The sequence below is a fragment of the Dipodomys spectabilis genome, unplaced genomic scaffold (genome assembly GCF_019054845.1).
Source record: "Dipodomys spectabilis isolate Male_0828 unplaced genomic scaffold, ASM1905484v1 ptg000173l, whole genome shotgun sequence".
Taxonomy (NCBI): Eukaryota; Metazoa; Chordata; class Mammalia; order Rodentia; family Heteromyidae; genus Dipodomys; species Dipodomys spectabilis.
In genome coordinates this window covers 11,297,788-11,322,242 of record NW_024870850.1, presented here as the reverse complement: position 1 = coordinate 11,322,242, position 24,455 = coordinate 11,297,788, and the positions used below count along the sequence as shown (strand labels likewise).

The 24,455-nt window shown below is 56.6% G+C and overlaps 2 protein-coding genes across 6 annotated transcripts; one reads left to right on the top strand and one right to left on the bottom strand.

Moving 5' to 3' along the window:
• Positions 1-873: 873 nt before the first annotated feature.
• Positions 874-10,731, bottom strand: Prkcsh (protein kinase C substrate 80K-H). 5 transcript variants are annotated; one of them, XM_042693854.1, is made up of 18 exons: positions 10,649-10,731; positions 10,106-10,224; positions 9,840-9,956; positions 9,391-9,486; positions 9,221-9,278; positions 7,868-7,985; positions 6,588-6,717; positions 5,165-5,249; positions 4,086-4,164; positions 3,593-3,679; positions 3,186-3,344; positions 3,010-3,106; positions 2,581-2,650; positions 2,335-2,424; positions 1,926-2,000; positions 1,726-1,825; positions 1,468-1,642; positions 874-1,191 (listed from the first exon to the last, which is right to left on the bottom strand). In XM_042693854.1, exons 2-17 carry the CDS (start codon positions 10,179-10,181, stop codon positions 1,496-1,498), a joined length of 1,584 nt encoding a protein of 527 aa, XP_042549788.1. In that variant the 5' UTR covers positions 10,182-10,224; positions 10,649-10,731; the 3' UTR covers positions 874-1,191; positions 1,468-1,495. The 5 variants fall into 5 exon arrangements, with proteins under 5 accessions (XP_042549788.1, XP_042549790.1, XP_042549792.1 ...); XM_042693856.1 differs by having other exon boundaries at positions 10,631-10,702; XM_042693858.1 differs by having other exon boundaries at positions 3,192-3,344; positions 10,106-10,226; positions 10,648-10,665.
• A 351-nt stretch (positions 10,732-11,082) lies between these two features.
• Odad3 (outer dynein arm docking complex subunit 3) lies at positions 11,083-24,348 on the top strand. The gene is made up of 13 exons (XM_042693837.1): positions 11,083-11,564; positions 15,837-15,958; positions 16,060-16,137; positions 19,577-19,747; positions 19,855-19,956; positions 20,033-20,158; positions 20,326-20,448; positions 21,364-21,516; positions 22,222-22,382; positions 22,491-22,647; positions 23,415-23,570; positions 23,727-23,811; positions 24,001-24,348. Exons 1-13 carry the CDS (start codon positions 11,321-11,323, stop codon positions 24,114-24,116), a joined length of 1,794 nt encoding a protein of 597 aa, XP_042549771.1. The 5' UTR covers positions 11,083-11,320; the 3' UTR covers positions 24,117-24,348.
• Positions 24,349-24,455: the final 107 nt, after the last annotated feature.

Sequence of the window (24,455 nt, the reverse complement as noted above, 5' to 3'; positions counted from 1 at the left end):
AGAATCCTGAGAGTCCCATGTTGGAGGTGATAAAAGAACTGTTCAAAAAAAAAGATAAAAAAAGACAAAAAAAACAAAAAACCCCACACATACACATTAAAAAAGGAAAACCCAAGAACACTTCACGTTGCTGCGTTTAGACTATTTATTACCGGGATACCAGGCCTGGCCGCGGTAACAAGACTTTTACATGGAATTGTTTAAATTATTTGTACTTTTCATGCCAGAAAATAAAAGTTCAGAATCTTAAGGCTGTGGTGTGGTGTGCGCAGGCGCGCGAGGGTCTTAGGGGGCGTGGCCTGTGGTGTGCGCAGGCGCGAGAGGGTCTTAAGGGTGTGGCCTGTGGTGTGCGTAGGCTCCGGAGGGTTTTAAAGGCGTGGCGGGTGGTGTGCGCAGGTTCTTAAGGCCGTTGTGAGTGGTGTGCGCAAGCGTGCGAGGCTCTTAAGGCTGAGGCGTGTGGTGTGCGCAGGCGCGGGAGGGTCTTAAGGCTGAGGCGTGTGGTGTGCGCAGGCTCGCGAGGGTCTTAAGGTTGTGGCATGTGGTGTGCGCAGGCGCGGGAGGGTCTTAAGGCTGTGGCGTGGTGTGCGCAGGTGCAGGAGGGTCTTAAGGCCGTGGTGGGTGGTGTGCGCAAGCGCGCGAGGCTCTTCAGGCTGTGGCGTGGTGTGCGCAGGCGTGCCAGGGTCATAAGGTTGTGGCCTGTGCGCCAGGGAGGGCCGAGGCGTCTGGGCGTGGCTGTGCCTACTGTGTGGCCTGATGCCCGATGCTAACCCTCTCTGGCGCTGGGGACTCTCCTGTCCTGGGTTGGCCCCGTTTCCCTGTGCTCTACCCAGTTGATCAAGGCACACAGAGCCAAGATTTTTTTGGGGGAGGGAGAAAGTCACATTTATTGTTCCGAGGTCACGCAGGTCAAGACATTCTCTGATTTCCCCACCAGGAGTGGGGGGCGAGGGGGCGGAGGGAGGGCAGGGGCTGGGCACCGGGGTACTGGGGTGGGCCCCAAGGGAGGGGCAGTTTCTTAATCCCATCTTTGGAAGCCGCAGCTGGGACGGAGGGTGCAGCTCGGCTCCCACCGAGGCCGGGAAGTGGGGACCCGCTTGGTTCCTCCCCCAGGGAGGGCCAGGCCTTAGTCCACAAATAGAGGGGCGCAGGCACGGGTGGCACGGCGGGGGCTGCCTTCACACGCGGGAGGACCTGGGATGGGAGAGAAGGGAACTGGGGGAGAAGCTGGAGGCACTCTGTGGGTGCTGGTCCTGGGGCTTGACCTCAGGGCCTGGGTGCCGTCCTTGAGCTCTTTTGCTCGAGGCTGGCGCTCTGCCACTTGGGCCACAGCGCCACGTCTGGCTTTTTGGCAGGTGATTGGCATCTGAACCACGATCCTCAGGATCTCAGCCATCTGGTGAGCTGGGATGGGGGGGCGGGCATGAGCCACCAGCCCATCTTCATCTTCCTCGTCACCCTCGTACCCACCTCTGGGCAGCCGCAGGCTGACGGGAGCTCATAGCTCGTCGTGGTCGCCGTCGGGGGGCAGCTCGGGGGGCGGCTCGGGGCAGGCGGCGGGCGTCACCAGTTCCATGAGGTATTCGCAGCGGCTGGGCTCTGTGGTGCTGGCCACAGCCGTCTCCTTCCCACACAGCAGGCGGACCTGGGGACAGGGATGTGTGGGAGGGTTGGAGGGGGGGGAGCGGGTATCCCCCCACGCCCCCCTCGCGCCCCTTGGGCACTCACGGTGGTGGAGCGGTTGGGGCCTTGCCAGCATCCTGTGCCCTGCTCGTACTTCATAGCACTGAACTTGTCATGGTCGGGGCCGGCCCAGGAGCCCCAGGTGCTGCAGGGAGAGGGAGGGGATACTGAGCCCTCCCCCCTCCAGGTGGACGGGTGGGGGGTGGGAGGGGTGGGGAGGGGGCCCCCAGCCTAAGCCCACTCACCCAAGGTTGGTGGGGGAGCCGCCATGTTTGGGTTTCTGAGAGACCAGTTTGAAGGGGCAGAGCCGGTAGACGTACCTGTTGAGGGTTACGGCCGGTGTGTGTGGGGGGCACACAGGGGGCCCCCCACCCCCATGTGCTGGGGAGGGAGCCTCATTTTTCTTGTTTTCTTTACACAGTATCTGTCCCTAGAGTCCATGCTGGCTTCGAACTTGCAATCCCCCGTCTCAGCCTCCCAAGAGCAGGGATTATAGGTGTGCACCACCACGCTCAGCTGCGTATGTGTGTAGGGGGGGGACTTCCTGCTCACATGCACCCCAACCCTCAAGCCATCCCCACCGGGAAACCCCACCCCTCCCTGCCCTGCGTAGGGTCCAGGGACGGGACGGGGACAGGGCGGGCTGGGACGCACTCATTGGTGGTGAGCTCGTAGCACTGGCTGTACAGGTAGGCGAACTCTCCATGGGGGCCGAAGTCAAAGGAAATCTCCTGCTCCAAGCTCCTGGATGGACAGGTCCAGGGAGAATGGGGGGTGGGTGGGGTTGAAGACCCCAGACCCTGACACAGGAGACAGACCCCGCCCCCCAAGGGCTGAGCTCTTATCCACTACTACCTGGGACCCTGCCTCTAGGCAGGGCCAGCCTGGCCCCTTGGGTACCTGATAGAGTCCTCCATGTCCTTCAAAGAGCGCTCAGCCTCCTCGAACTTGGTGCGGGCCTCCTGGGCAGCTTGGGGAAGGGACACAAGTGGAGGGGGGGCTCAGTAGCCAAGGAAAATGTGTCTCCTGCGCTCCCCCTCAACTCCCCTGGATAAGAACAAATCCCCCAAATAGCCCAGGGGCCCCTGCAGTACAGGGCAGCCTCACGCCGCTGCTAGGTGCCCCAGGGAACCCTGCCAGGGCTCCTGGAGCCCAGCTGGACTACTGGGGGGGGGGGTCTGGCACAAACAAGCTGAGCCCCATGGGAAAGCTGGGGGAACCCTAGGCTTCAGGGGGGACTGGCCCTCTGCAAGCTTCAAAGCCCCTTTTGGGGACTCCCAGAATACTGTAAGAGTGATGGGGGGAGGAGACACCACGTCTGAGCCTCACCGTCAATGAAGGCCTGCGTCTGCTCATCGTACGCTGGCATCTTGTCCTCCTCTGGTCCCGGGCTGGGAGGCTGGGGGGGCTGGAGAGGCGGGGCCTCCTAGGGGAAGGGGCGGGGTCAGTGGCCACTCCCCCACCCTGCCCCCATTCCGTGCCCCAGCATCTCCATTACCACACACCTGCACCTCCTCTTCTTCCTCCTCTTCCTCCTCCTCCTCGTGGTCCTCCTCCTCCTCCTCCTCGTCTTCCTCTGCGGGCTGCTGGGGCGCAGGAGGCTGATCGTCCCTGGGCTCCGGCACATCCGCGGTGGGAGGCGCGGGTGGGTCGGTGGGCAGCGCCTGGCATGGGGGTGGTGGGGTTGGGGGGGGTCCAGTGCTGAGGGGCAGCCTCCGCTGCCCTCCACTTCTCCAACCACTGGCAGCAGGGGCCACTGCCGCCATGGCGCGAGGCTGCCCAGGGCTGCCCAGCTGGCCGAGGTGGCCGGGTGCCAGCCCGCGAGGCCTGCTGTGAGGCGGAGGGGGGCGGGGGGGGGGGGGGGGAGGCTGGGCAAGGCCGGGACCAGGTCCCTGCCCCTCTGCACACGCACCTCCGAGCGGTACTTGTCCCTGATGGCAGCCCAGACACGGTCGTAGAACAAGGCGGCGTCGGTCTGCGCGTCCCCGCTGAGCAGGGCCTGCGTATGAGATGGGGTCACTACGGGGATCGCCATGCCAGGCGTTCCGGGCTTGGGCTGCGGTGCCAGGCACGGGTGTGCCAGGCCCCGGGCCCCAGAGGGCAGGCGTGGGGCACTAGCGCAGGAAGGGGGCGGCACAGGACTGAAGGGAGGAGCCAGGGAGAGGGACAGAGGGACAGGACAGGGGACAGATGGACAACAACAGGGTAGTACAAGAGTACCCCGGCCCTTCGATGCCAGGGCCCAGGAGGGCTGGGGAAGGACCCGGAGCAGGCGGGAATGGACGGGTAGAGGGGTGAGGGCAGAGACTGGAGCAGGCGCCACCATGCCCTGGAGCTACTCTGGGTCCTGGGTCCCTGAGGCCTGTGTTTTCTAGAAGCCCCAGGTCCAGGGCGAGCTGGGGTACCTGAGCCTCCCCCTCGGAAAACATCCCATCCCCATCCGTGTCCAGCTCGGGGTGGGTCTGCAGCTCAGCCACGGAGACCCTGCAAGGACAAGACAGGAGAGGTGACGGTCTAAGCCACAGGGAGTGTGGAAGAGCTTCCAGGGTTGGGGGCCCCATCTCTAGAATTAACTCTGGGCCTCATGGCTGTAGGACCCCAACAGGGACTCAAAACAGACAAAGGGGTCGGGCACCAGTGGCTCACGCCTGCAATCCTAGCTGCTCAAGAGGCTGAGACCTGAGGATGGTGGTTCAAAGCCAGCCCAGGAGGAAAATCCGTGAGACTCTTTATCTCCACTGAACCACCAGAAAACCCGAAGTGGCGCTGTGGCTCACAGTGGTAGAGCACGCGCCTTTAGCTGAAGAGCTCAGGGACAGCAGCCAGGCCCAGAGTTCAAGCCCCAGGACTGACAAAAAAGAAAAAACAAAAAAAAAACAAAGGGGGTGAGACTGGGAGGCACCTGGCCCCCCACATCTTAAAATCCCCTTTATCTGCCCCTCCGCCTCCCACCTCCTCCTGTCTTTCCAACCCAACACACTGAAACAGTCTACTGTCCCGTGCCTCTGCCCGGCCCTGTGCCGCATCCTGCACCTGCGGAACTGGCGCCGACCAGGGAGCGCCCCCCCCATCCTTCCGCATCTACAGGCTCTGTTACCCTCGGTCCCTGACAGCCTGCCCTCCACCCAGCCCTGCAGATCGCGGAGGCCCAAGCCAGGCCTCAGACCCAGGGACGGAGGTGGGGCTTAGTGCTAGGGGCGTGGCTAGTTCTGGGGGCGGGGCTAGGACACTGGGGAGGAGCTAGGAGGTAGTGGGCGCGGCTCCATCCAGAGCTCTTGCCTAGCTAGCAGGCTTGAGGCTATGGGTTCCACCCCAGCAGCAAGGAAAACAGTAACAACAAAAGCCCACAGGATGGGAGGGAGGCAAACAATATGACCCCTCAGAGAGCAGCTTCTCTAAGGCTGGGGATTACTCCAGGCCTTGGGGGGTGCGGGCTGGGGGTGAGGGGCCCCTGGGCCCCTGAGGATGGCCGGGTCACACTTACACCCCATCCATGTTGTCATCCAGCTCCTGGAAGGCATTGGCTGACAGCTCCTGCTCCCTCTGGGCCCTGGAGGCAGCCTGCTGCTCTGTGGGGACGCAGGCTCTGTCACCTGGTGCACCCAGCCCGCCAGCTCCCACCACCCTGAAACTGGCCTTCACTGGACACAAAGCACCTACTGTGTGCCTGGCCCCATATTGGGCCAGACACAGCTGTGAACAGACCGGACAAACAAGACGACGAAGGCTGGGCATGGTTGTGCATGTCTGTAACATCAGCTATGCAGGAGGCACAGGTAGGAGGATCACTGCCCGAGGTCAGGCCTGGCCAAAAACACCAGACCTTACTTGAAAACTAACAAGCAGGGCTGGGAAGGTGGCTCAGTGGTAGAGTGCTTGCCTTGCATGCCTGAGGCCCTGGGTTCTATTCCTCAGCACCACATAAGCAAAAAGAAAAAAGCCAGAAGTGGCGCTGTGGCTCAAGTGGTAGAGCGCTAGCCTTGAGCTGAAGAGCTGAGGGACAGCGCCCATGACCGGACACAAAAAAAAAAAAGAAAACTAACAAGCAGCTGGGAGCCGGTAGCTCACGCCTGCAATCCTAGCTACTCAGGAGGCTGAGATCTGAGGATCCCAGTTCAAAGCCAGCCCAGGTAGGAAAGTCCATGAGACTCTTATCTTCAATAAACCACTCAGAAAAGTGTAAGTGGCGCTGTGGCTCAAGTGATAGAGCGCTCGCCTTGAGCTGAAGAGCTGAGAGACAGTGTTCAGACCCAGAGTTCAAGCCCCACGACCAACCAAAAAAAAAACTGATGCAAAAAGGGTTTTCACTGTGGCTCAAGTGGTGGAGTGGCTCCAAGTATGAGGCCCTGAGTTCAAACCACAGTGCTACCTATAGAAAGGGAGAGCTGGGTGCTGGTTGGTGGCTCATGCCTGTAAGCCTAGCTACTCAGGAGGCTGAGATGTGAGGATCACAGTTTGAAGCCAGCCTGGGCAGGAAAATCCGTGAGACTCTGATCTCCAAAAAACTACTGGGAAAAAAATCAGAAGTGGCGCTACGGCTCAAGTGGTAAAGCACTAGCCTTGGGCAAAAAGAGGCTCAGGGACAACACCCAGGCCCAGAGTTCAAGCTCCAGGAATGGCAAAAAAAACAAACAAAACCAACAACTCAGGAACAGAACCCAGGCAGTGAGTTCAAGTCCCAAGACCAACACACACACACACACACACACACACACACACACACACACACACACACGTACAGAGAGAACTAATTGAAACTAGGTCAGGGGTATACCTCAATGGAAGAACACTTGCCAAGCACACAGGAATCCTGTGACCATGTGTGTGTAGGTGTGTGCATAGGTGCACATGCGCGTGCATGCACATACACACACGCACACACGCGCACACACACACAGACAACATACCCTCCCACAACTTTTGGTGCCGCTCTTTGGCCTCCTTCTCAGGCTTCTCGGCCTCCTCCTTCACTGTCCTCAGCATGTCCACTTGGTCTTCTAGAGACTTCTTTCCGGCCTGTAGCTCCAAGAGCTTGTTCTGTGGAGAATGGAAGAGGGCAGCTCTCCTTCAGCTCTCCCTTCCTCCGTCACCTCCACACAGCAGCCAGGCTTTGCCAAACCACACACCCGCCTGGTCTCCCCTTCCTATACCGGAGAGATGCCCATACACCTCCCCAGCACGGCCCACCTGCATCTTCTAGTGCCAGGCTTGAACTCGGGGCCTGGGCACTGTCCCTAAGCTTTTTTGCTCAAGGCTCGTGCTCTATCAGTTAATCTACAGCTCCACTTCTGGCTTTTTATGGTTAATTGGAGATGAGAGTCTCATGGGCCTTCCTACTTGGGGCTGGCTTCAAACCTTGATCCTCAGATCTCAGCCTCCTGAGGGGCTGGGATTACAGCCATTAGCTATCAGCGCCCATCCCTCCGTTTTAAACGCAGGGCTCTAACAGCCTCCACTTTTTCCCACATGCTGCTCCTTCAATCCAGAACATTCTCCATGACTAACTCCCAATTATTCTGCTGATTTCAGTTTAGATAGAGGACCCACCACCTTCTAGGAAATCTTAATTCCTGCCCCTCAAAACAGGTAAAAAAGAGCAGGCAAGTGCTACCAAAATGCCCTTAAGGCCCCAAACTTCCTCTTTCCCAGTAGTCCTGGGTCTCACTTTCTGCCTGTCCCTCCTTCCTCTGAGGCAGGCCCAGGGCTGGCCCTAGCGCCCAGCCCAGTGCACAGCACACCTGTTTTGTTTTCAGAAGAGACAAGAGCTACACTGTTGGCTCTCGCCTATATTCCTAGCTACTATAGGGCCTGAGATCTGAGGATCACAGTTCAAAGCCAACCCTGGCAGGAAAAGTTCAAGGGTCTCTTACCTCTCCAATTAACCTCAAAAAGAGAGAACTGCAGCTGTGGCTCAAGTGGTAGAGCACCAGCCTTACGCAGGAAAAGCTAAGGAACAGCACCTAGGCCTTGAGTTCAAGGCCTGCCACTGATACAAAAAAAAAAAAAAAAAGCAAGCTTGAAAATGAAGAAAATTCACATCAGGATTTCTAGCTTCTTTCTAAAACTCACCTAAAGCCCAGGACCCAGAACTCTCAGCCAATACCTAGCCACCCAGCATACACTGGGCAAAGCAAGGGCCAAGAAGGTGCTTGGACATCCCTATCCAGAATCTTCTGGGGCTCCTCACCTGCTTCTCCTCCCGGGCTTTCTTCCAGTCCTCGATGAGGATTTTCTTCAGGCGGAATCCTTCCCGGGTGACCTCCGCCATCTGCTGCAAGGACTCCCTCTCCTTACGACCCTTCTCTCTAAGGGGGAGACATGCGGGCACCCCCAGGGGATTTTACCAAAAGGGCTCACCCCAGCAGCCTGGGAAAGATGGTGAACCCCCACCCACCAAGGTATTTTATCTACCCAAAACAAGAGGGAGGGAGGGAAGGAGGGAGGGAGGGAGGGAGGGAGGGAGGTAGGAAGGAAGGAAAGAAGGGAGGGAGGGAAGGAGGGAGGGAGGGAGGGAGGGAAGAAGGAAGGAAGGAAGGAAGGAAGGAAAGAAGGAAGGAAGGAAGGAAGGGAGGAAGGAAGGGAGGGAGGGAGGGAGGGAGGGAGGGAGGGAGGGAGGGAAGGGAAGGAAGGAAGTGAAGGAAGGAAGCTAGCTTGCTTTCAGATTGGGAGAATTTAGATGAGGTCTTTCAGTTCCTTTCCAAAACTGATCCAACCCTGTTACCTGCCAAAAAGCAACAAGAATTGCAAGTAACTGTAAACTGTTCTTTTTTTTCTGTGTGTGTGTGTGTCATGGGGCTTGAACTCAGGGCCTGGGCACTGTCCCTGAGCTCTTTTGCTCAAGACTGGCAGTCTACCACTTTAAGCCACAGCACCACTTGTGGTGATTGAGTGATTCATTAGAGATATTGGAGTTAAGAACCTCACACACTTTCCTGCCCGGGCTGGCTCTAAACTGCATTCCTCAGATCCTCACACCTCAGTCTCCTGAGTAGCTAGGATGACAGGCTTGAGTCACCAGCACCTTAGCTGCTCCTTTTGATACCACAATCCACCCAGTTCCTTCCGTCTCATACTCGGCCCACTTCTGTTGCTTACATTACCTGCCAGTGGACGTTTAAAACTTGAGGTTTCATGAGGTATATTGAGTCAGTATACAGGTGGCCAGGGTTCAAGCACTAGCTTTGACCCTGGGCAAGTCATTTCCCTTCCTAGACTTGAAGTTCCCCTTCTGCTAAGGAGGGAAACCACTGGATCTGCTTTGCTAGACAGAAAGCCAGTAATGTGGGGTTGAGTGGCACAGAGTAAGCACTCAATATACAAAGACAGAAAAAATGGCCATGCGTGACTGTGCATGCCTGTAATCCCAACACAGACCAGCCTGAGGTGCAAAGATGGTTGAGTTCAAGGTTACTCTGGGTTTCAAAGCACAATACTGTCTCAAAAAACTTGGGGGCTAGAAGACAGAAAAAGGAGGCTGTCTGGGGGTGGGTACAGGCAAGGGGTTGGGGGGGGTGAAGAGAGGGTCCTGTCACCCACTTACTTGCAGGTGTTTTCACAGACAACGCCACTGTTGTACTCATCTGTGCCGTCACAGCAGTCTATGGCAGAGGTGAGGCCCAGGTCAGAATTGGCAGTGCCTCCTCCCAACAGCCATCACTCCCTTTTCCCAAGCCTGGGGAGGGTGTGGGGCCCGTGGGGGAGTCTCCTTACCACAAATCCCGTCGTTGACGCGGCTGGAAGGGATATACAGGGGCTTGTAGCCGGTGTTGGTACAGTGGAAACTGCCATTAGGACAGGCAGCTGTACCTGCAGCAAAAAGAAAAAAGAGTTCACTCAGGGACATTCAACCTGCAATCCCACCTCCTTCCAATTTTTTGAGACACTCCCTCCCCCACCCCCCCCAAGGTGAGGAGAAAAGGGGAGGGCCTTCCGCACTGTCCTAACAAGGTGGAGAATGAGAGATGCTAAGGGCCGAACTTCAGGCCTCCCGTTCTCTGAGCAAGGGCTCAGACCAGATTTCTGCCCTGATTCTATCCTTCAATGAGAAAGACCACGGAAAAACAGGACTCACACCATCTCTGCTGATCAGGGCACTGAGGCCTTGGCACTCAGCAGGTGCTCACTAAATGCACCAAGGGTCACAAGGGCACAAGACTCACCTGGCTCATCCGAGCCATCCTTGCAATCACAGTAGTCGTCGTTGACCTGATCGAAAGGGATGGTGGCTGAGCCGTCCAGACAAGTGAAAGGCTTGGACTCATCATAGAAAGGATGGTCTGACAAGGACAGCAAGAGATGCAATCCAGAACAACAACAAAAGATCTCAAACCTGAGATCCACCCATTGAATCCCACGGGGAAACTGAGTCCAAAGGCTTGTGTAAAATGTCCCTGGCAGCCCCCCCCCCTCCAGCCTCAGCACTCACTGGTCAGAGAGACGCCCCGGGGCCTCTTGACTTCCACGGCCCAGCAGAGGGGCAGCAGAAGCACCAGCAGCAACATCCCGAGATAAGGGGGCGGGGGACGCGGAGGCGGGAAGCAGGTTCTGTGAGAGGAAAGAGGAAGATGCACGGGGTCCCCCACACGGAGCAGCATAAGAGCGAGGTGGGGGGGACGGGGGAGGGTGTCTCCAACAGGCCGCCCCCCCCCCCACAGATCGGAGGAACAGGGGCTACTTTCAGCCAATTGGATTGCTACACCGCTTCTGGCCAATGAGAACTCACTTGGCTTCCGATTTGGGGGTGCAGGAGCCAGGGATCCCCCCCTCTCCCAATCCGGGCCGGCGGAAAAGTCTCACTTTGTTCAGATCAATGGTGAAGGAAACCCCCCAGACCGTGGGTCTCGGCGGGGTAGGCGATCGCATTCCCGCCCAAGATACGGCCAAGGGGCCCCCGCCCCGCGACCTCGCCCCCCCTCCCTGGTACCCCAGAAAAAAAGTTAGGGTGCCTTCCCATGCACTACTTCATCACCTCCACGAGGCCGGGGCAAAGATCAATTTCCACGGCACCCACCCCCGGAGCCACGGTTCCTGCAGCCGAAAGAGAGCGGAAGCGCTCGGGTGCGTCACTTCCGCCCGCCCGCCGCGCGCCGGAAGCGGCCGCCCCGGGACGCCATGCTGAGTGCGGCCGCGCCGCGGCGGCCGGAACTGGGGCGGCCATCTTGGGTAGGGCCGGCGACTCTTTCAGGAGAATGGGTCTGAAGGCCGGCGTTTAATGGCGGCGCAACCTGTCTCCATCTTGGGAGTGGCAGCTTCCGAAAGCGGGAAGGAAAGTTCCTGAAACCTACCTACGAACCTCAGCCAGAAGAGGAAAAGGAAGAAGAAAAGAGAGAAGCACGTGACCGCCGAGGCCCTCCCTCCCAGCTCCGTTCCAGCCTCTCGCCCCGCCTCCTCTAGTCCCGCCTATCCGTGCAGCCGCAGCCAATGAGAGCAGGGCCAACGAGTGCGGCTGGTCTCCATGGGAACGGGGAAGGAGGAGGGGGCGAGGTTACCTAGCAACCGGGAGATGCTAAAGAGGCTCTGCCAAGCGGACGGAAAGTACATTCCTGAGCCTCAGGAGCCCGAGCTGACCGTCCCGTACTGGGGCAGCCAACTTCTAGTTGCTTCCCTAACCCCCTAAGTGGCTCTTCGCTCCAACCCAAACATGTCGAATCCCCTGTGCAGGTCGGCCTCTGCCAATGCCCTGCTTACTCAGGACCAAATAACAACGTCCTCTTCCAAAGCCAAAGGCAGTAAGTCTCAGGTCAAGCAGGGTTACCCTCGTGGCAAGGATGCAATGCGGGCACAGGCCTGGCTCCCACTCCATTCCAAGGGGGCCATATCCCGGGCGACGAAGGCGTCCATGCAAGCACAGGTGGTTGAGTTACAAAGGAAGATCCAACTACTAGGTAAGATGTTTGCAGAAGGCCATGAGGGTCAGGGGTCAGTAATATCCAGAGAGTTACCTGATCATGCAAGGTGACACAAAAGGCTTATTGTCCGCCTGAGTCTATGTGGCCATTCTGTGGATACCAGTACTCCTACTTGTTCATCCTCTTTTCAAAATTCTGGGTTTGGGGCAGACAGGACGGGGGAGGGGGGCTGTTACTGTCAGTCAAATAATAGAGCACTACTTGTTTAGCATTCATGGGATTCTGGGTTCCATCCTCAGCACTGGGGGGAAAGGAATGTATTTCATACTTTTTTTTTGCCAGTCCTGGAGTTTGAAGTCAGGGCCTAGACATTCTCTCTGAGCTTCTTTTGCTCCAGGCCACTGCACCATTTCCAGCTTTTTCTGTGTATATGGTACTGAGGAATCGAACCCAGGGCTTCATGTTTACTAGGCAAACGCAAGCACTCTGCCACTAAGCCACATTCCCAACCCTATATTTCATACTTTGCTATAATTATAGCTTTTCTATCATGAATGTGGTAGAGTAATGCATCGATTTCACTTTTTTTTGTTTTTTTTTTTTTTGTCGGTCTTGGGGCTTGAACTCTGGGACTGGGTGCTGTCCCTGAGCTCTTCAGCTCAAAGAGACTACTTGAGCCACAAAGTCACTTCCAATTTCCGGTGGTTGATTGGAGATAAGAGTCTCACGGACTTTACTTGCCCAGGCAGGCTTTGAACCATGCGCCACTGGCATCCAGCTTTCACTTTCTTTTCTATTTGTGTGTGTGTGTGTGTTGGTACTGGTGCTTGAACTCGGGGCCCTGTGCTCTCATGTGTCTTTTTTTTTTTTTTAATTCGTGGGACTTGAACTCAAGGCTTGGGCGCTGTCCCTGAGCTCTTTGGCTCAAGGCTGGCACTCTACCACTTGAGCCACAGCGCCACTTCCAGCTTTTTCTGTTTATGTGGTGCTGAGGAATCAAACCCAAGGCCTCATGCATGTGAGGCAAGCACTCTACCACTGAGCCACCTTCCCACCCCAAGCTGAATAGTTTTTTATCTTAAAGAACCAAGAGTGGGGGGCTAGGAAGGTGGCTCAGTGGTAGAGGCCCTCGGTTTGATTCCTCAGCACCACATAAGCAGAAAAAGCCGGAAGTATGGCTGAGGCTCAGGTGGTAGAGCGCTGGTCTACAGCTGAAGAGCTGGGGGACAGCGCCCAGGCCCAGAGTTCAGGCCCCACAACCGACAAAAAAAAAAAAGAACCAAGAATGAGCTGGGAAGGTGGCTCAGTGGTAGAGCGCTTGCCTTACGTGCATGAGGCCCTGGGTTCGATTCCTCAGCACCACTTAAGCAAAAAGAAAAAAGCAGGAAGTGGCGCTGTGGCTCAAGTGGTAGAGCGCTAGCCTTGAGCGGAAGAGCTGAGGGACAGCGCCCAGGCCCAGAGTTCAGGCACCATGACTGGACCCAAAAAAAAAAAAAAAAAGAACCAAGAGGAATCAGATTGCTTTTTCCATCTGTAAAATGGATATAATATGGCTGGGGCATAACTCAAAGGGTAGAATACCTGCATACTAAGCACAAGGCCCTGAGTTCAAACCCCAGCACAACCAAAACAAAAGGGCAAGGTAAGAGAGTAGCAGTACAGTGTGGGTAATGTGCAGTTTAGAAATGTGTGAAGTGGGCTGGGAATGTGGCTGAGTGGTAGTATGTTTGCCTAGCATGCATGAAGTCCTGGGTTTGATTCCTCAGTACCACATACACTTGAGCTGTGGCTCAAGTATAGAATGTTAACCTTGAGCAAAAGAAGCTCAGGGACAGGGCCCAGACCCTGATTTCAAGCCCAAGGACTGGCCAAAAAAAAAAAAAGTGTCTCCTAAACATTCCCCCTTCCTTCCTCCCTTCCCCCTCCACCCCTCCCCCCTACCCCACCCCAGGGATCTAGCTTTGAATCAAGGTCCTCCCTATTTCATCCTCCCAAGTAGTTTGGATTACGGCTGCTGGCGCCCAGATGATGATTTATCTCATCTGGGCTTTGTACTCTCTGCTAGATATTCCTAAATACATAATTAATTGTTGCCTAACTGTGCTGTAGGATATCCAAAGTTATCCCTCTGTGGGTCAGGATAGTGGTTCATGCCTGTAATCTCAGCTACACAGGAGGTGGATATCTAAGCAATTGCACCTCCAGGTCAAACTAGACAAAAGTTATTGGGTGTGGTGGTACATACTTATCATCCTAGCTATAAAGGATACATAGGAAGGAGGGGCATCATCCAAGGCCAGTCTCAAGCAAAGCCAAGGACTCTACTTGGAAAATAGCTTTAAAAAAGAAAAACTGGGCTGGGTGCTGGTGGCTCACACCTGTTATCTTAGCTACTACTCAGGAGGCTGAGATCGGAGGATCATGGTTGAAAGCCAGCCTGGGCAGGAAAGTCCGTGAACCTCTTTTTTTTTTTTTGCCAGTCCTGGGGCTTGAACTCAGGGCCTGGGCACTATCCCTGAGCTTCTTTTGCTCAAGGCTAGCGCTCTACCATTTGAGCCGCAGGGCCACTTCTGACTTTTTCTGTTTACTGAAGAATCGAACCCAGGGCTTCATGCATTGTAGGCAAGCACTCTACCACTAAGTTACATTCCTAGCCCCCTGAGACTCTTATATCCAATGAACCACCAGCAAGGCTCAAGTGGTAGAGTGCTCACCTTAAGCTGAAGAGCTGAGGGACAGTGCCCAGGCCCAGACTTCAAGCCCCATGACTGACAAAAAATAAAATAAAATAAAATAAATGCTGGGTGCCAATGGCTCATGCCTATAATCCTAGCCACTTAGGAGATTAAGATCTGAGGATCACGGTTCCAAACCAACCCAGTCTGTGAGCCTGTTATCTCCAATTAACCAGCAAAAAACCCAGAGAGCTGCTCCTCAAGTGGTGAAGCACCAGCCTTGAATGAAAGAAATAAGGGACAGTCCCCAGGCCCTGAGTTCCAGCTCCAGAAATGGTACACACACACACACACACATACACCACAAAAGCTGAGGGCATGATCAAGTGGTAGAGTATCTGCATAGTCAGAACCCCAGAACCACAAAAATGAAGTTCATCCCCTGAACCCATTAACCTTCCTTTCTCCATTATCAAGCGTCATTAGAATATTGAGTTGTTGCTGGGTGCTGGTGGCTCATGCCTGTAACCCTAGCTACTCAGGAGGCTGAGATCTGAGGAACATGGTTTGAAGCCAACAGGGCAGGAAAGTCTGACTTTGAGATTCTTATCTCCAAAAAAACTACTAAACAAAAAACCAGAAGTGGAACTGTGGCTCAAGTGGTAGAGTGGGGCTGGGAAGGTGGCTCAGTGGTAGAGCGCTTGCCTTGCATGCATGAGGCCCTGGGTTTGATTCCTCAGCACCACATAAGCAAAAAGGAAAAAGCTGGAAGTGGCACTGTGGCTCAAGTGGTAGAGCGCTAGCCTTGAGCTGAAGAGCTGAGGGACAGCGCCCAGGCCCAGAGTTCAGGCCCCACGACTGGACCTCAAAACAAACAAACAAACAAACAACAAAAAAAAACAAGTGGTAGAGTGGTAGCCTTGAACCAAAAAAGAAGCTCAGGGATGGTGCCCAGGTCCAGAGTTCATGCCCCAGGACTGTCCAAACAACAACAACAAAATCAGAAATGGAGCTTTGGCTTAAAGGATAGAACATTAGCCTTGAGCTAGCTTTGAACAGGGACAGTGATTCAGCCTGAGTTCAAGCCCCAGAAATAGCACATACATTCGTGCGCACGCGCACACACACACACATACACGCACGCACACACACACACACACACACACACACACACACACACAGAGCCAGAAGTGAAGCAGTAGCTCGAGTGGTACAGAGCCAAGTCTGGGTAAAAAGAGCCAAATGACAGCTGTAATCTTGGGTCAAGTGGTAGAGCAAGCCAGGTGCTGGTGGCTCATGCCTATAATCCTAGCTACTCAGGAGGCAGAGATCTGAAAATTTAGGCCCAACCCGGCCAAGGCAGGAAAGTCCATGAGACTCGTTACTTCCAATGGACCGCCAGAAAACCAGAATTGGTGCATGGTGCTGTGACTCAAAGTAGTAGAGCTCTATCCTTGAGCAAAAGAGCTCAGGGGCAGTACCAAGACTCTGAGTTTAAGCCCCACAGCCAGAAAAAAGGAAAAGGAAAAAATAAGAACACTGAGTCGTTGGTTGAAAGGGTCTTGTCTCTGAGAGGTCCTACGCAGGTGCCCAACAACAGTGGGCCTGTCTGTCCACCTCCCCTGCTTCCCAGAGGGTGATCGGAAGGCCTTTTATGAAAGTTCCCAATGGAATATCAAGAAAAACCAAGACACCATCAACCAGCTTCGAGAGGAGATCAAGGTTCTCCAGATAAAGCTCACAGACCTGCTCAAGGTGAGCAAACGCACCTGGTAGGCAGGGCTTTGAGCAGGGGAGGGCGGGGCACGGGACGCAGTTGACTGGAGGAAAGGGTTGACTGGCTCCTGTCCTTGCAGGGAGATGAGAAAATGGTCCAGGCGATCATTCAGGAGTGGAAGTCAGAGAAGCCATACTTGAAGAACAGGACTGGCCAGGTTTGCCTCTCCCCAGTGCACTTGACCATCCCCCTCAGCTCCAGCCACTGCCCCTCACTGCCCCTCCTCGCTGGACTTCCGGCTGCCGGCTGTCGGCACAAGGGCTGCTAATCATTGACTTCCCCAATCAGATCTTTATGACGCATTCATCTTGTGATTGACACAGTGTTTGGGGTTGGTGACCGAAAACAGAAGAGCAGAAAAACAAGCAAGTCCTTTCTCCCATGAAGTTTTATGTCCAGCTGGGCACCAGTGGTTCATCCCTGTCATCCCAGCTACTCAGGAGGCTGAGATTTGAAGATCACAAGTTTAAAGCCAGCAGGGCACAAAAGTCCTTGAGACTTTTAGCTCTAATAAACCAGCAAAAAGCCACAAGTGGAGCTGTGGTTCAAGTGGTAGAGTGTTAGCCTTGAACAACAACAACAAAAAACTCAGGGAAGTTGGGCACCCATGGCTCAGGCCTATAATCCTAGCTACTCAGGAGGCTGAGTTCTGAGAATTGCAGTCAAAGCCAGCCCAGGTAGGAAAATCCCTGAGACTCTTATTTGCAATGAATCAGCAGAAAGCCAGAAGTGGAGTTGTGGTTCCAAGTGATAGAGCACTAGTCTTGAGCAAAAAGAGCTCAGGGACATCGCCCAGGCTCCAAATTCAAGCCCCACAAATGGGACATGGTGGTACACACTTGTAGACACAGCTGCACAGGAGACTGAGGCAGGATTCCTCTTGTACCCAAGAGCTCAAGATTTGAGATCAGTATGGAAAACATAAGGAAGCCCTTGTCTGTTAAAAAGAAAAACTCAGAGCCAGGGGCTGGTGGCTCACACCTGTAATCCTAGTTATTCAGAAGACTGAGATCTGAGGATCATGGTTCAAAGCCAGCCTGGGCAGGAAAGTCCATTAAACTCTTGTCTCTAATAAACCACCAGAAAACCGGAAGTGGCGTTGTGGCTCAAGTGGTAGAGCGTTTGCCTTGAGCTGAAGAGCTCAGAACAGCGCCCAGGCCCAGAGTTTAAGCCCCACGACTGACAAAAAAAAAAAGCTAAGGAAGTGGTGCTGTAGCTCAAGTGGTAGAGTGCTCGCCTTGAGCTGAAGAGCTGAGGGACAGCGCCCAGGCCCAGAGTTCAAGCCCCATGACCGACCAAAAAAAAAAAAAAAAAAAAAGCTAAGGAAGAGCGCCCAGGTCCAGAGTTCCAGCCTTAAGACTGGCACAAAATAAAGGAGGGAGGGAGGGAATAAAGACAATGGGATGGGCTGGTGGCAGGCCAGGAGGCGGGGTCATACGGTGAAAGATGGCTGGTATGTTGCTACTAAGAAAAGTAGTAGAGGTTGAAGGAACATGATCTCCAGGGAAAGTGGTAACATAAATTAGAAGGAGAAAATGTGCTAACACACTTGACATAGGTGGGAAAGGTGACGAAAAATTGACAATGTGATGTTAAGGTTTGGAGGTCTTTTGTTCCTTTTGGGTGGTGGGTGTTGAACCCACAGCTTCACATTTTGGGAACACACACTGTAAGGCCGTCCCCAGTTAGCCTTTCAGTTGAAGCACCTGGAAGAATGAGGTTCCTATGAGCTGAAATGAGCAGATTTAGGAGATAGTGGAACACATATTTATTTATTTATTTCTGTCAGTGTGGGGCTTGAACTCAGGGCCTGGGTGCTGTCCCTGAACTCTTTTGCTCAAGGCTAGTGCTCTACCACTTTGAGCCACAGCGCCATTTCTGGTTTTCTGGAGGTTAATTGGAGTCTCACGGACTTCCTGCCTGGGTTGGCTTTGAACAGAGTCCTCACATCTCATCCTCCTGAGTCACTAGGATTACAGATGCGAGCCGCCAGCATCCAGCCCCAATACTGTTTTTTGTTTTTATTGGTTAGTCTGAGCACTGTCTCTGAGCTTTTTCGCCCAAGACTGATGCTCTACCCCTTGAGCCACAGCCCTACTTTTGGCTTTTATTTCCCCAGTGGTGCTTAAGTGGAGATAAGAATCTCATGAAGGGGCTGGGAAGGTGGCTCAGTGGTAGAGCGCTTGCCTTGCATGCATGAGGTCCTGAGTTCAATTCCTCAGTACCACGTAAGCAAAAAGAAAAAAAAGCCGGAAGTGGCACTGTGGCTCAAGTGGTAGAGCGCTAGCCTTGAGCTGAAGAGCTGAGGGACAGCACCCAGGCCCAGAGTTCAGGCCCCACAACTGGACCCAAAAAAAAAAAAAAAAAACGAATCTCATGAACTTTCTTGCCCTGTGCTGGGGGCTCACACCTGTAATCCTAGCTACTCAGGAGGCTGAGATCTGAGGATCATTGTTCAGAGTCAGCCTGGGCAGGAAAGTCTATGCAAATCTTTCTGTCTTTCTTTTTTTTTTTTGGCCAGTATTGGGACTTGAACTCAGGTCTGGGCACTGTCCCTGAGCTTCTTTTGCTCAAAGCTAGCACTCTACCACTTGAGCCATAGCACCACGTCTGGCTTTTTCTGTTATGTGGTACTGAGGAATCAAACCCAGGGCTTCATGCATGCTAGGCAAGCACTCTACCACTGAGCCACATTCCCAGCCCAGTCTATGTGGCTCTTATCTCCAATGAACCACTAGAAAACTGGAAGTGTGGCTCAATGGTAGAGTGGTAGCCTTGAGTGAAAAAACACCCAGGTCCTGAGTTCAAGCCCCATGACCACCAACACAGCATCAACAAAAATTTTTCTTACCCTGGCTGGCTTTGAACCAAAATCTTCACATCTCAGCCTCCTGAGTAGCTGGCATAACAGATGTGAGCCGCCAGCACCAGGGACACTCTACCCTTTGAGCCATACCTCCATGGAACATGTGACTTTTTTTTTTCTTTTTAGTGCTGGTGGTCAAACCTGGGGAGTCCCTATCCTAGTCAAAAGCTCTGTCTCTTGAGCTACACCCCACCTTCACCACCCCCTTTTGTGAGATACCAGGCATTGAATCCAGGCCCTTGTGCTTGCTGGGCAAGTGCTCCTTCCTTAAACCATTCCCAGCAGGGATGAGATGGTTTTGTATATCTGTGGAGGTGCCTGGAAGGCAGCGTGTACATATATAAACCCTTAGCTCAAGAAGAAGGCTAGATTCTGTTGTTTTCAGTGTGTGGATGGACTCTTAAGACCTTGTCCACTAGTCAGGTGCTGGTGGCTCATGCTTGTAATCCCAGCTACTCAGGAGGCTGAGATCCAAAGATAGCGGTTGGGAGCTAGCACGGACAGGAAAATCCATGAGACCTGGTGATAAGTCCAAGAACCCAGCAAACACAAAGAAGCTCAGGGACAGTGTTCAGGCCCTGAGATCAAGCCCCGGGACCGGCACCAAAAAAGAAAAGAAGTGTGCAGGGGATAAGACAGCCAGGTTGGATGCTAAGAGACGAAAAGAGACCAAAGGACTGGGGGCCTGCGGGCGGGGCTTGGGAACGTGCTCTCGCACCCCTCCCCGCAGCAAGCCCTGGAGCACCTAGACCACCAGCTGAACGAGAAGGTGAATCAGCTGAACGAGGCCCGGCACCAGCTGCTGCTGCGGCAGAGGCGGCTGGAGGAGCTCCAGCTGCGCCACAGCCTGCGCCAGCTGGAGATGGCCTACGCTCAGGACAGCAACACCGAGGTGGCCAAGGTTGGGCGGATGAGGCCTGGGGAGGGGATGTGTGTGTGGGGGGACCGGGGCTTGGCTGGAGGTGCCGAGCGGGAAGGGGACCCAGCCCAGCTCTGCCTCCCCGTTAGACGATGCGTAACCTCGAGAATCGTCTGGAGAAGGCTCGGATGAAGGCAGAAGAGGCCCAGCACATCACCACGGTGTACCTGCAGCTCAAGGCCTATCTCCAGGTAGGCCCAGGAGGGAGAGGAAAGCCAGACCCGGGCCAGGGACCCCCGATCACCACTCCGCCCCCCCGCCCCCCAGGAGGAGAGCCTCAACTCGGAGAACCGGCTGGACTTCATGGAGGCGGAAGTGGTCAAAACAAAACACGAGGTGGAGGAGTTGCACGTGGTGAACCAGGAGGCCCTCAACGCACGCGACTTCGCCAAGGTGCCCACCTGCCGGGGTGGGGGGGGGAGTGTTCACCCCGGCTGCTTGGGGTCGCTTCCCACCCCGTCCCCTCTCCCCGATCCCCTCTCCCCACTCCCCTCTCCCTTGAGGCCAGGCCTCGCGGCTCTGCTTCCAGCCACGGCCTGCTTGCCCCGTCCGACCCGCAGCACCAGCTACAGCTCCTGGAGGAGAACGTGATCCGGGAGCGCAAGAAGCGGGAGCGCCACATAACCGACTGCAAGAAGCGCGCGGAGGAGAAGAAACTGCAGAACGAGCGCATGGAGCGCAAGGTAGGCTCGCCGGCGCCCCGCCCCGCGCCCCGCCCGGCCCCGCCCGCGCCCCTGCCCGCCCGCGCCCCTGCCCGCCCGCGCCCCTGCCCGCCCGCGCCCCTGCCCCGCCCTCTCACCGGACGCCCTCTAGCCCCGCCCCTCCCTGCACAGGCCTCCTGGCCACGCCTTCCGGGCCACGCCCCTCACATCCCCAGGCGGCCCTCTAGCCCCGCCCCTCTCAGCACACGCCTCCTGGCCACGCCTTCCAGGCCACGCCCCTCACATCCCCAGGCGGCCCTCTAGCCCCGCCCCTCCCCGGACGGGCCTCTTACTCACGCCCCCGGCTCCACCCTCCCCGCTTCGGTCGGCCCTCTAGCCCCTCTCCGCCCAGAACGGCCTTCTAGCTCCGCCCCTCCCAGGACGGACCTCCTAGCTCCTCCCCTCTCCGGCTCCGCCCCTCCACGCCCAAGAAGGCCCCCTCCCAGCCCTGGAGGATTTCCTAGCCCCGCCCCGTCCTGGCTTCACCCCGCCCCGCTTTGCAGCCTCCTAGCCCCGCCCCACGGTGGCTCCACCCCTAAATCGAGGTCGAGGCCTCTCCGACAGGGCGCTGGTGCTGTTGCCTGTAATCACCACCCCTTCCCTCTCCTTGCCAGCCATGACCTCCACCCTCTCCACACTCTCCCCCCCCACCGTTCTACATACTACCCTGCCTTCTGCTGGCCTTTCTCCGGAGACCCCCTTTTCTTCCCGGGACTCTGACCCTCTGCGCTGGCTCCGAGACCCCCTCGGAACTATCCTGAGCCCCGGTTTTCTGACCTAGCCTTAAAGGCACAGGCCCCGTCAGTCCCGGCCGGATCCTTCCCCCCCCCCCCCCCCCCCCGTTCCCAGCTGTCATGCCAGGCTGACCCCGCCCCCCTGTCCCCGGCCCGCGAGCAGACACAGCGCGAGCACGTGCTGCTGCAGTCCGAGGACACGCTCCAGGACAGCCTGCGCAACCAGGAGGAGGAGCTGAAGCAGCGCTGGGGCATGTACCAGATGGAGGTCATCTTCGGCAAGGTCAAGGACGCCACTGGCGTGGCCGAGACCCACGTGAGTGGCGCCCTCAGCCCGCCCGCCTCCCCCTCCCAGCCCCACCAAGTGTAGGAACCTCTCCAAAGGCATCCCTCCTCGGAGCCGGTGCTCAGGCCAGCTTACTCAGGAGGCCGAGATCTGAGGATCGCCAGGAAAGTCCAAGAGACCCTTACCTCCAATTAACCACCAGAATACAGAAGTTGAACTGTGGCTCACATGCCAGCCTTGAGTGAAAGAGCTAAGGGACAGCGCACAGGCCCTGTGTTCAAGCCTCAGGACTGGCACACACACACACACACACACACACACACACACCAGTTCCATTTCCCACAGTCCAGACTCCCTCTGTGGGGTCACTTTCCAGGAGACTCAGGACTCAGAATGGCCATCCTTCTCAGAAGTGGGTTGGGTGAGTGGATCGCACTCCCGTGGCCCCATCTTTATGTGGCCATGCGGCACCATTCACCGCCAGTACTTGTTGGCACATTGATTTTGGAAAGCATCTCTAGTGACCACTGTTGTTGTCTCCAGCTGTGGGTTGTAGCTGATTCACTCAAGTATAGGCAAAAAGGGACGGGCGTGGGGGGGGGTGGAAATGACTGGTCGGCTCTATAGGCAGCCTTGAACCCGACCTGCACCGTTCCCATACATTGCTGAGCCAAAGCCACGGGGTGGGGCTGAGACCCCTCACTCCCGGGTTCTGACGGGCTGGGTGGCCCGCAGTCGGTGGTGCGGCGGTTCCTGGCCCAGGGTGAGACTTTTGACCAGTTGGAGACGCTCAAGAAGGACAACGAGCTGGATTTAGTGAAGCTGAAGCAAGAGAAGCAGCAGCTACAGCAGGAGCTCGAAGGCCTCAAGTACTCTGGGGATGCCAAGCTGGTGAGGTGCGGTCCCCATGCCGGTGCCCATGCCCAGGAGAGGGAGATGGCAGGAGGTGTGGGGTCTGTATCTTGCTCTCTCACGCTCTCTCTCTCTCTCTCTGCTCCCCACAGTCAGCAGAAGTTGCATTCAGAGATGCTGGAAAACCTCAAGAATGAGGAGCAACGGCAAACAGGGGTACAGGAACAGCTGGACAACACCCTGCGAACCATACAAATTGCCAAAGAGAGCCTCCAGCACCTAGCGGGCAAGCTGAATCACATTGCTTTGGTAAGCCCCGCCCCCGAGGAGGCCCGCCCCCAGGTCCAAAGAGGAGCAGCCGAGCGGTGGGACACCTAGCACCCTCCCTGGTCCTTTGCCCACGCCCCCTCCCACATCCCAGGGGTCCTTCTCTCCCTCCAGGGGAGGTCTAGGACTTCAGAAACCCAGGCCGCTTCAGGCTCCTCCTCCAATGGGAGAGATTCACATTCTCCCCCACCCCAAATCTCAGAAGACTCTGCCCCCTGGAGCAGACCCAGAACCACCAAACTTTCCGAAGGCCATCCTCATAACGGCCCCTTTCCAGTTATTACCTCCCATCAAGAGACCACATCCCACCCTTTGTAGCAGGAGTCTGTGAGCCCCACCCTCAAGGCGTGGCCTTAAATCAGTCCCCGCCTACAGAGGTCCGCTCCGTCCCAGCTCTTCAAAGGCCTGGCGGTGCTGAAGGCCCCGCCCATAGGCGGAGCCGTCATGTAGACCACGCTCGTGGGTTGGGCCCCAACAGCATATCACACCTATGAGCTGCTCCCATGGGCGTGGCCTTCACACAGGACACACCCATGCATGTAGATTTACCACAGGCCACGCCCATGGGGTGGAAGCTTACTTTAGACCACGCCCAGAACCAAAGCGTTCGCGACAGACCACGCCCATGGGTGGGGCCTTTGGAGGAACCACGCCCACATATGGCATGCCCGTGGGCGGAGCCACAGTGCCCCCCCCCATGGGTGGAGCCCGCCGTCCCTGTCCCCCTGACCCCCGGAACCTGGCCGCAGGAGGACAGCCGGTTCTCCGGAGTGGTGTTGGACCCCAACTCTGGTGACTACCTGCCGAACCTGCTGGGCCTCGTTGAGGAGAAGCTGCTGAAACTGCAGGGCCAGCTGGAGATCCACGTGGTGTCCGAGATGCTGCGACACATCGCCGATCGCGAGGTGCAGCCACGGGGCCGGGGCCCGGGAACCAAGGGGGGGGGGCACGCGGCAGGATGGGAGCCACGGGGCCAGGGTGGGGGCTGAGGAGTGGGATGGGGGGCACATCTCGGCATCGAAGGGGCCAGAACTTCACCCTCTCTCGGGCCTCCCCCTTAGTTCCTGGCCAGCTTGGAAGGAAAGCTGCCCCAGTACAACACCCGCATCCCTCTGCCCCTGACGCGCCCCAAGGACAAGTACTTCGGTCAGTCCTGGGGTGGGAGGTGTGTGTGTGGGGAGGAGGGCTGGGGGGGCCTGGAGGGGGTCCCCGGCCCCGGAGGAGGTGGGTGGGGCGGCGAAGACTGGCAACGGAAATCTGAACTTGGGGGTGGGGACCTGGGTCTCTCATGGTCCCCACACTCCGTGTCCCCCCCACCCCGCCCGCCTCCTGCAGACGAAGAGGAGAGTGAGGACGACGACAACGAGGTGGTGTCCCGCGCCATGCTCAAGATTCGCTCCCAGAAATTAATCGAAACCCGAAGCAAGAAGCGCAGCCGGCTGCGGAAATAGACGCCTGGAACCCTCGCCCACCCGGCGGCCCCAGGCGCCCCCCTCCGCTCGCCCCCGCCCCCCCCGCCCTCGCTCGGGCCCTGCCACAGGCCCACGGGGCCCCCGCGGAGAGTTGGACGAGGTCCGCACCGGGGGCAGAGCAGGCCGGAGGCCCCCCGGCGGGGGGAGAGGAAGGGCCGGGCCAGACGTTCCCACAGTCAGGCTCCCGAGGCGGGCCCGCGCCGGCCTCAGAATCGCGCAATAAAGGTCACGGGCCAGCCCTCTGGGTATTCACCTCTTCTTCACCCCGCACCGCCCTCCCCCCCCCCCCGCCCCAAAGACTGCGCGGCACGGGGCCAC